Source organism: Centroberyx affinis, unplaced genomic scaffold (assembly GCF_046629955.1).
Source record: "Centroberyx affinis isolate AG114_WGS23_722 - 3 ecotype Tasmania unplaced genomic scaffold, CSIRO-AGI_Caff_v1 ptg001373l_1, whole genome shotgun sequence".
Lineage (NCBI taxonomy): Eukaryota > Metazoa > Chordata > Actinopteri > Beryciformes > Berycidae > Centroberyx > Centroberyx affinis.
In genome coordinates this window covers 160,384-171,891 of record NW_027279859.1, presented here as the reverse complement: position 1 = coordinate 171,891, position 11,508 = coordinate 160,384, and the positions used below count along the sequence as shown (strand labels likewise).

The window sequence follows — 11,508 nt, the reverse complement described above, 5'->3', positions numbered from 1 at the left end:
TGATGTTGAGCTGCAGATGGTTCTCCTTGCACCACCTGACAAAGCCTTCCACTAGACTCCTGTAGTCCTCCTCCTTGCCCCCGATGATGCATCCCCTAATAGAGGAATCATCAGAGAACCTCTGGAGATGGCATGACTCAGAGTTGAATCTGATCATAGCTTCTGGTCAGCTGTCACTGTTGTAAACTCATCGGATTTGCACACTAGCTAACATATCAAGTTGAAGCTAGCTTTAGCAGTGGCTAGTAGTTGTATCTTAACATCAACATTGGTTGCTTTGTTAATTAGCCTGTTTGCCAGTTTGCTTAGGTTAACTGAGCTGGTATTGCTCTTTTTCTTGCCCAGTTGTAGTCACTATTTGCACACAGCTAGATTTGTGCACTGCAAAGCCTGTGTTGTATTGTTTTCTGCTCATTTGTTGCCCTACAGTTGAAATTAACCTTCCTCTATACGCCATCTTGTTCTCCATACAATTTGCTGTTTTTCTCCCTGATGGATGGCCGAGTGGCATGATGGATGATGCTGTGGTTGTTGTTAATATTTTTTGCGTGAAAAATAACTCCTTTTCACTGAAAGCAACAACCCCAATCCAAAGAGCACTTACAACAAATGCTTCCACACACAGGAAACCAAGAGAAGCACTCTCTATCCTCTTTTCTTTGAACTACAGTATGCAAAGGTTCTCATCAACACAAAATGATGAAATAATTGTTCATGGGACCGCTTGAAAACTGTCTGGGTGACAGTCTGAAAACACAGTTCCTGGAGAATTGGGGGACGGTGTGAGGTCGAAGACTCCCATCTCAACCACATTTTGTAGTTTCATTTGGTTATGACTATCTCTGTGACTCATATATCTAAAAAAAGAAAATGGCCAATAATTTTCAGGATTTTTAGATTAAATGTGTAGACTTCCTAAACCTGTAATTGCAGCCAATTCATGTACATTTCATTGCTTTAGATCAGTAGTATAGAGACAGTTAATGAGATGGGTAAGGCGATACTTCTCAAACCATTGGCATGCACTGCAGTTCACAGTGCATCTGTGTCAGTTGGGCTGATATTATAGCTGGGTATACACGCTATGCACAGTAAATGAGGTGAGTGTGTTCTTTATTCCTACACTATACTCTTGTCTGCACCTTTGTTTTGAATGTATTTGGAGGGGAATTGCCCCTGACAGAACAGTAAAGACGCTACTGCCATCCTGTGTCTTGCTGAAGTCACAGCATAAGTGCCAGTGTAGGTTACTGTGTAAAATTATCAAGAACAAGTTCAAACCCTTTAACTCTATTGCTCCACTATCCTTTCCCTCGATGAACTGAATGAACTGAACCCCAAAAGCTGCAGTACTCTTCTCTAACCAGTAGAGAGAACTGTTAATCTGATAAGAGGTGCCTGGCTTTATGTACATTAGTGAATTGATATGTTACTGTACATGTTATGTAAAGAGAAAAGTAATATGATAATTACCAATGTGGTATTTTAAATAAGCCTAGCATTCCACCCTTTAATGTTATTGGATAAGATTCATAGTCCCAGTTAGCAAAGATATATAGTTTGATACCCAGCCAAATATTTGTTTTTTCAAACATTGTTTTTTCACAAATTGTCATCGTACTACTAGGCTAATAAATAATGAGTGCAGCACTGCCACTGCTATAGCTACAGCCAGGTGCCATGGATCCACAGCATAGGCTTGTTGCAGTTGCATCAGCTCTGAGAGAGCTACATTACACAAGCTAGATTTGGTCAGAATTTTGAAGAAATGTGTTGCTGTATTAGTTTTCATACAAAGTAAAAAGCAAAGTATGAACAGTAAATATTGGAAAACAGGCTATATGGTATGACTTTTCTTAGAAGCACTCAAGTGGTAGGATCCGTTATTAAAGGTGGGGAAAGATGTCTGTAGCCTAAATGTTTGTTTTTGTGTTGAGCAACATCAGCTTCATGTGCTTTGTTTCCATAAATAATATGCCATTGTAATTCTCAGAATCCATAGTTCAATAATCTTCTAAAACAGCCTTTATACAGAGATCTTAGAATGACCTTTACATTCAAATCTATAAAATCATCTGATAAAAAATGTCACCAGTCGACAGTTTGCGTGAATGCTGTTACTCAACCTAATTTGTTTTTGAAGAAGTAAGCAGGAAAAGCGACAGAGGGAAGTTTCCTGTGTAACTGTTGCAATCTTATCTTAACCACGTGTGGCACAACCAAGGCTCTCATCATTACACCAGTGACACTTTATCCATGAACATGCATTATATGCATTATATATACAGTATATTTTGGGAAGTGTAAGCACTACCTACATGGTGCATACTGTAGCAATTAAACAGCATGCCTATAGCATTGTATTAATGTACAGGTTAATACTTCTTTAGAAATCATGTGAGAGGTAGATGATTATAATGCTGTCGTATAAAAAGCAGTGCCATTTAAATCATTTTCATGGCTTTAAGAACTACATGTTGATATTAGTCACAAAGGTCTGGCAGCAGGGTGGCATACTGATTAGGCCAGTAAGTATAGTTGTTGTAAAATCACAGACATGTGAATGAACCTAGAAGTGGATTATGGTCTAATACTAGACTACTACCATATGGACACTTTTGAACTGGTCACTGTTATGTTCTGCCACCTCCTGTGTAAACTCCTTACAATGTATAAATTCAAGTATCCAAAGCACAATAGCCTTACACCTTCTTCACTATACACTTATTAAACTGTATTTCAACAGATACTGCTCAAGAGGATTTCCTTTTTGAAGTTTCTCCCTCACAACTTCCTATATTGTGTGCAGGATGTGCAGATCACTGATTAGTGCCAAATGCTCTGAGAGATCAGCCTATAGCAGCACTCAGTACCCCCCATGACACATCTTATGGTCATGACCCTAACACGTGGTTTAATACGGTTATTTTATACTAGGTCAATATGTTTTCATCGAATGCTTGTTTTGTTATGACCCTGATTGTTACTTTGGAGAACGTTACGCACTCAGACAACTTTTGATGAGCAGGATATGCTTTCTTACCTGCACTTATTTACATCTTTATTTTGAAATTAGACTACAATATCCGCAAGTACAGAATTTTAAGATATTGTACATGACTATTGTTCAGTATTTAACCCTACTGTGTCCTATGAATAGCCTTGGCAAAAATGCCTGTTGTCAGTCAGCACTGGGTGTGATCTGGTGTCTGAGGCCCAGTGAGTCAGACCCACAAGGCCAGGGCATGAGGAAGTTAAACTGCTTCCCCTGCCTCAAAACTGTGTTTGTTTTGAAAGAAGCAGCCCCCTTGGCCGCTCGTTTCCCACCCTAACCACAGGAGACGAACATTAGGGAAGATTTTATTGCGTGCCATGAACGGAAAACAACAGTCATGAAGGCTGAAATTCATTTTTACTGTCCTTCACTGAGACAATGACATCTCTGAAGGTTTGAGGCATGTTTGCATGCATTACTTAACTGCATATAAGAGTTTACATAAGCCTCTTTTGAGTTAATACAAGACAAACCAACATTATGAAATTATGCTTCAGGTTGCGGTCTGTGAAAAAATACAGTGTGACTTTGATTTAGAGATAATTCTATTCTATTCAGCTCCATTGAACTATCAGCACATAGCTTAACACTCTTCATATCATTTTCTTTGTAATCAATAGGTTGATGGCTGGAACAAGATGTGAGGTGAATGTTTACACGTGCAGTAGAATCGTGATGATTTAATGAAAATGCACCTACAGCATGGCATGACAGGAACTACTGATGGGTGTTCCTTACATATCCTGTAGCAGAAATGTTTTAGTATTTTGCATGTTGAAGTGGGCGGGAGTGATTCCAAGGTGTGAAAACCACATGACTACAGAGAGTTATGGCTCTTTCAGTACAACACAAAGAAGTATATGACAGGATAAATTTGACATTTTCATTAAGCAATCACAATTTCAACAACATGTTGTTTTTTTTTAACTTATTGGAACAAAATATTTTCTGGCTAAGTCTGAGTGTGATCAATGAGAATGAACGTTCTCTAACATAACACCAGATAGTGGGATTAGTCACATTGTGAACAGTGTCAACATTTTTTTTTAGTTTTTTTTTAATTTAAGGCAACACTCAAGCAGGCTTGACTTCATTAATGTTATATTTCTGTATTTTAAAACTGCTTCTGCTCTTTCACACCTTTGCATTTCAGTCTCTATTTCCTCCCCAGTGTGTTGTTGCTCCTTCACCTTAAACTAGGCTATGCATCTGTTTACTGGGCCAATTTGTAGCTATTTGACATTTATACATGCTTTCACCTCAGAGTGTGGTTGATGATTTGGGGAGGATGCATTTGATGATACTTGTTATTACTACTGATGAATACTGTCATGGTACTACTAGGCTAATAAATAATCTGTGCAGCACTCCCACTGCTGTAGTTGCTGCCAATTATCTTTGATCCACAGTATAGGCTCGTTGCAGCCACATCAGCTCTGAGAGAGCTACATTACACAAGCTAGATTTTGTAAGAATCTTGAAGAAATGTGTTGCTTACTGTATTAGTTTTCATACAAAGTAAAAACCAAAGTATGAACAGCAAATATTGGAAAACAGGTTATATAATATGACTTGTTGGTTCTCCAAACTTTTCTCAGAAGCACTCCAGTGGTAGGACCTGTTATTAAAGATGGGGAGAAGAAGAAGAACATAATCAGATCAGATAGCCTTCTAAAGAAATAAGAGCAAGTGCCTGAAGTAAAATGGTAGCTTTACGTGGGGCTTTCCTGTCTGAGAGTCATTCTCAGTTCAAAACATCAAAACAAGTAGTAGGTACTTCTATAGCAATGGGGAACTTCCTCATTTATAGTCTCTCATTTGTACATTGTGCAGGTAAACATTTGGATAATACTGAAGTAAAGACTTGACACTGAAGTTGACTAAGAGATTGAAAGAGAGCATTGTTGTGCAAGTATTATACTCACCATGAAAAAAATAACAATTTTGAGACTCTGGATTGTGCCTTCTACACAGCTGAAGCCACATCCTCCCCTGGGTACATGCACATGGCACAACACGTTGTTCTGAAATTTTGATTTTTTTTACTTTCATGTACCGCAATACCGCATACTAATCACAAGGGAGGATTATGGGCAAAATTAAATATTACATACATGTTATCTCCACACTATAACAGTAAAGTAAATAAATAAGTACATTTTGTATCACATTTTTTGAGTGCAGTCACTATGACATGTGGGTAATCATACAATCATGCAATTTGATGTAACCTTTGAGGGGAATATTTCAAAATCCTGTATTGAGAGATAGAACCTGTGAGAGAGAGAGAGAGAGAGAGAGAGAGAGAGAGAGAGAGAGAGAAAGAGAGAGATAGAGCCTGAGAGAGAGAGAGAGAGAGATATCACTACAACAGGATATTTTGTCACTATGGTTACTGGCAGCCACAGAACTAGACTTCTGTGTGTCACACTACTCTCAGTTAGGCCAGCATGGTCTTAGTGCCGCCAGGACAGATTCAGTATTAGAGACAAACCCCACAGAAGAAGTGGCATGCTGCCAGGATCGATGCAACTTCAGTCAGTCTGACGATTAAACTACCTCTTCTGTTTGGTAAGTTCCCGCTCCTAACCATGATTTTAATTCATCTTTTAATTGTTCCTGATGACATAGATGAGAAGAGGCCTGGAAAATGAATGGATGAAAGGTAAAATACACTGTCTCTAATAGGAGGTGCTCCTATTAGAGACAGTGTATTTTACCTTTCACCCATTCATTTTCCAAGCTAGACTGGTGCAGTCTAGCTGAATTTGAACTCTCATGATATTATATATATTATATGTGGTACATATGTGCGTCTTGACTCATAACAACAACAGCAGTATCACGAGTTTGGAGATAAGATAGAAGCTAAGATAAAATAATGGATTTTATCTGCAGTGTGTCGAAACAATAATTTTTTCCAAAATGATATATGCTCCGTTTGAAAAAAAAAAACCTGAAAAAAAAACTTACTCTTACAAAAAGATAGATAGAACAAAAATGAAATAAGCCAATAGAATGACACTTTTTAAAAGTGCTTGATTGACAAATGATCACACTTTTGCAGAGTGGATCCTTTATATTTTAGAGGTAATGAATGATGGATTTTAGGTAATTGTTTAGTTTTTTTTCTTCCAAAATGTAAATCAAGTGTTTTGGAAAAGAAGGTGGCATTTTACTATGGATCCGACCAATCAGAGGCGCAACACTCTGTCACAGTTAGATGCAAATATATTTCACAACTTCTTGGAAAGGGGTTTTTCCCCTGCGAAATTTTACCATATGTAAAGTATTCTTGACATTAAATACAGATTAATCTCAGATTAATCTAATTCTATATATATGGAAAAGTTGTTTTTATGAGACAGGCGTAAGAAAGATGGTGTTACTGAATTCCCCATCAAGAGTCCTTCACTTGTGTTAATGGGCCAGGAAATATATTTCTTCACTGCCCCATGTGCTCTAGCAGATAGCTGCAGTTAGAGTGGGTCATGATTTTGGCTCAGACAATATGACTTTCCCACTGGCGGCCATTCTATGGCAGAGCACCCTGGGGAAGCTGACTTCCTCGTATACAACGGTGTCTCTCAACACCATGTTTTCTGTGGTGTGAGAGTGAGCGCCACAGCTGTATTCACAATCACAGTAAAGCCCTGGAATTGTTCACAGACTTCCGTCATGTCACTTTTAGCTACAAACAAGGGCATGGACGAACAGCTATGTCCTGTGAGTCAAAAAGGTTATTGGCTGTAAATGGAGCAGGAGTTTGTAAATGGAGCACAGATACCTCTCCTGACTGGATCAGTGCTCAGCTTACCTTTCTTCTCTTTTCTTTCACGCTCACATGCAAATAGTTGTCAAATATCACTCACAGTAATTTACATTTTGGTATCTTCACATAATAAACTGTATCATATATCAAAACTGCAGACTGAAAAGAGCTATGAGAAATGTGAGTATTTGACCTGTGTTGATCACAGAAATGATTAGTGAATCACTCCATCGGTCAGATCTCAAAGAGTCTCAGGTCTGACTTGTGTGTATCAGGTACACACACTCCTTTCTCGTCTTGAATTTACCAAGAAATGTGAAAATATGGTTGTGCAAAGACTTTGCTAGTGATTGTGGCAAGGGTGAATGTGGAGTTTGCTCTCTGCTCATTGGGGACATTTAGCCACAAGATGGCACTACACACCACACACCAACTTCTGTTATCACACTCTGTAGAGAGCTATTCCTGTGCTGTAGGACAAGTGTCATCTCTGTCTAATTATGAAACTAATGAAAAAAGGCAGTTGAGATTTCACCCTAGTTGCTCCCTGTTTATCCTTTGAAACAGACAAACTATTTTGAGTTAAAAGGGGAAAGTGAAACCAAATTGTGGTCACATGTCCCAACATGTCTCATTGGCAAGAGCCATTTCATCATTTCATTAGCATGGTGAAAGCAGCAAAAAAATATGTTAATTACTACCCACATATACAGTACCATTGCTGTCATTACAAACAGATGTTCGTGTATTATTTCTTAGAATGAAACTAAAATTTGAATTTGACCTTTTTAAAACGTCCTCAACAGTGTATACTACGTATATACTGGTATACCAGTGTATACCAGTGTATGACCATGGTAAAAATAAGTAACATATTAATAGCGCAACAGAATTTGTCAGAGTATCATGCTGCTTGTTAGGAAGCACCCCCTCAACATTACATTACGTGCTGTCTGGAGAGGAGTAATGAAAAACAACTGGTTTTACTTCCTTTTTTAAAGAAATGTCTTGTATTAGATAGCCAACAGATGTGTTTTGCTATGCAGAAAACCTGTACAGCAAACCAGTTTCATTTCAACACAGAAATAGGCAATGTATCATTATTGCTTTAGTAGTAGAAACAGAGATAGTGGAAATGTTGTCTTACCGTTTCCAGTAATACCAAAAACCTGATTCAAATTTTCTCTATTAGCCTTCCTCCACCTAAGAAAAGAAAAGAAAAGAAAAGAAAAGAAAAGAAAACCCCCAAGCTCAACCAAAACATTAACAAAACTGATTTCAGTCAGGAACACTTTAGTCACAGATGAAACCATTAATTGCAACTAATGGTAATACAGTTATATTTGGCGGATATGGCCCTGCTCGAGCAGCTCCCTGCTTACCCGGCAAGCATGCTGAAGGTATAGCAGGGGCGCCATGCAAATCCCCCCATGGGAGTGGACAGAGCAGAGCCAGAGCAGCAATACTCAGTAGTGTTGACATTTAAGAGCCACCGTGGCTCGATTGCATAGACTATAACAGGTGGAGGCTGGGGAGGTGGAGGTAAAGCTTTACCAAGCAGCAGAGTGTGCAGCAGTTGTGAAGCAGGAATCAGTGTAGGAGGAGGCCATTTAAATAGACCGCCTTGTTATGAGAATGGAGTATGATTGGTGTGTGTGGTGATCAGCTGGTAGATGACTAGCAACGCGTGACGTCCGTGCCCTGCCTGAACTAACGCGATGCTTCATTTGTCTGTTTTGCAGTTACTGGCTCCCTAAACATCAAGATGGGCTCCACCACTGTGTCTGCAGACATTACCCACATAGCCAGCACCAATGAGTCGGCCATGGTCACCTGTGACACCCTATATGCCCACCGGAAGTATGCCAGGGTCCTCATGCCTCTTTTCTATTCCGTGGTATTCGTTGTGGGGCTGCTGGGTAACGCCCTGGCCCTCCACGTCATCCGTCCCAACCTGAAGAAGATAAACTCCACCACCTTGTACTCTCTCAACCTGGTCGTCTCGGACATCCTCTTCACTCTCTCCCTGCCTCTGAGGGTGGTGTACTACGCCCTGGGTTTCCACTGGCCCCTGGGCGAGGCCCTGTGTAAGGTCTCGGGCTTCGTCTTCTACATCAACACCTACGCAGGGGTCAATTTCATGACCTGCCTCAGCATAGACCGCTTCATCGCCGTGGTCCTGCCCCTGCGCTTCGCCCGCTTCCGGAAGGTCAGCAACGTCCGCTACATCTGTGTCGGCGTGTGGCTGCTGGTCCTCGCCCAGACCCTCCCCCTCCTTGGCATGCCTATGACCCACCTGGAGCCAGACAGCTACACCACCTGCATGGAATACCCCAACTTTGAGAAGGTGGACAACATTGCCTTCATACTGATTGGCGCCGTCATCCTGGGTTATGGAATCCCTGTGGTCACCATCCTGGTGTGCTACTCCGTCCTGTGCTCCAAACTCCGCCTCACCGCCAAGACCAACCATCTGACAGAGAAGTCCGGCCGGAGCCGCAAGGCCATCGGGGTGATCTGCTGCGTGTCCCTGGTGTTCGTCATCTGTTACAGCCCCTATCACATCGACCTCCTGCAGTACATGATCCGCAAGCTGGTGTCCGACCCCGACTGCGCCGACCTCACCGCCTTCCAGGTGTCGTTGCACTTCACCGTGTGTCTGATGAACCTCAACTCCTGCTTGGATCCCTTCATCTACTTCTTTGCCTGTAAGGGCTACAAGAGGAAAGTTCTGAAGCTGCTGAAGAGGCAGGTGAGCGTGTCGTTCTCCAGCGCAGTGAGGACGTCGCCCGAGGGCTCCTCCAGGGACGTCATCGACAGCAACAAGATCCAGCTCAACAGTTCCAGGTACAACCAGTGAGAGACTGTCATGGAGGAGATCACACAGAGTTGGATACACTTTGCAGGAAGAGGAGGCACCGAGGGTTACACAGGACGAGAGAGACTGTGGGCCTACTGCAATCAGGACCAATGAAACTGTGGATCAAACTGATTAGTTGAGACATTGAAATGGAGATACTCAGGTCATCCTGGATCAGCTACTCAACATCTGTGGGAATAGGAATGCAGCTGTAATAGACCAGATCAGCTGGTAAAAGAAAAGACATCAGAGGAATGGCTGAGAATTTCATAGAGAAGGAAAACCCAGCACCTCCTGTTTCCACATTCTCTCATTGGTAATAGTGACAGAATTACTCAGGAATGAAGGTAATATTGCAGCAAAGCAAAAAAGCAAAGAATACTGTTTGATAAAGCATGCTGGCAATATCTGTAAATAGTAGCGTAACATAAGAACATGTTAATTCAAATGGAGAGAACATTGTGTCTCTTAAAATATTGTTGTTTCTTGTTAAAAAATGAATTTCCACTTTTGTCAATGAGGTTAATTGACTTTCCTTTATTTGTAAATGAAAAAGTATATGTATGATGTATGTTTGAGTACCTATAGAAAACAATTAAAACTTCCTCATTTGCTGATGTGATTTTTTGGGTGTGGTTGAGCTCTCACATCAGGCACACTTTACCGCCTAAACCTCTTAAAAAAAAAAAAAAAGTATGCTGTAGTGATTATTTTCAGCCTCCAGAGGACAGTGTAACACTGCAAGAGTAAAAATGTGGTAAAGGAAGTCAAACGGGCATTTCACAGGCAATCACATAATCCTCTAAATATTCATGGAAGTAACTAAATAAAAATAAAAAAAAACAGTTTGATCCATTAACCTTAAATCGCACAGAGTACTTCTCTCTTTCAGATACACTGTGGAAATTGCAGAGTTTACATAAACTGGAGAAAGGGAAATGCAGTGAGAGGCAATCTGCGGAGACACACCTAAGTGTTATGATGATGCATTAGAAACTATATATAAAAATTCCCTTATATTGGGTATTTTACAGGAGTTGATTAATATAGACCAGAGATTCATTATGGGAGGGAAGCCTCACAGAAGCAACCGCATGATGGGTATCAAAGAGAAGAAAACATCACACAGACTGTTGTCATAACAACATATTGCCATGAACACAAAGTGCCATCTGGTAAGAGATTTTTTAAGACACATCGAGAGGACGAGCAGATAGATAATTATTTCTCAGGAATAAGAATTAGACTGAATAAGCAGCTCTTCCATGCAAACGCTGTGCCAATAACACACAGAGAGCCGGAGAGCGAGAGGGATGACGGCAATTTAGTGACCCTGGAAAGAAGCTCCTCAACCATAGTGCCATAAACAAAAGTGCACCTGAGCTAACCAAGTGAGAAACCTGGCTCATCAAAAACAAAATAATGTGACAAATAGTTGTAACCTTTGTGGAGATCAAATGGGCTGTGGAGAGCAGTCACATGGCACAGGGAGGGGAAATGTCGTAAGGCGTGGGAAAGTGTGACAGAGTTTCTATCTCAGAAGATCTATGATAGTAATGGAAAATATTAGTTAGGAGAGCAGGGGAAGAAGTTTTGATTCATAAAAGATGGTCTTTGTGCCAAATGGCGGTAATGCACACCCACACCCACCTACCCACACACACACACAACCACACCCACACACCCAGACACCCACATACACACACACACACACACGCATATACATGCATTAATCTGTATTCAATCCGGGTCCGGCTTGACCTTGAGCGTTTCACCTGAGGTATGCGCTTTGCATCCATTAAGTCGACGTGGTGTAAAACC

General features: G+C 40.8%; 1 protein-coding gene across 1 annotated transcript; it reads left to right on the top strand.

Moving 5' to 3' along the window:
• Positions 1–5,458: 5,458 nt before the first annotated feature.
• Positions 5,459–10,418, top strand: gpr183a (G protein-coupled receptor 183a). Its single transcript, XM_071525972.1, has 2 exons — positions 5,459–5,626; positions 8,570–10,418. The coding sequence occupies exon 2, from the start codon at positions 8,593–8,595 to the stop codon at positions 9,685–9,687; it is 1,095 nt and encodes a 364-aa protein (XP_071382073.1). The 5' UTR covers positions 5,459–5,626; positions 8,570–8,592; the 3' UTR covers positions 9,688–10,418.
• Positions 10,419–11,508: the final 1,090 nt, after the last annotated feature.

What these genes read in the sequence shown, in the direction of transcription:
- gpr183a (XM_071525972.1), top strand. Translation starts at nt 8,593, where the DNA reads ATGGGCTCCACCACTGTGTCTGCAGACATTACCCACATAGCCAGCACC.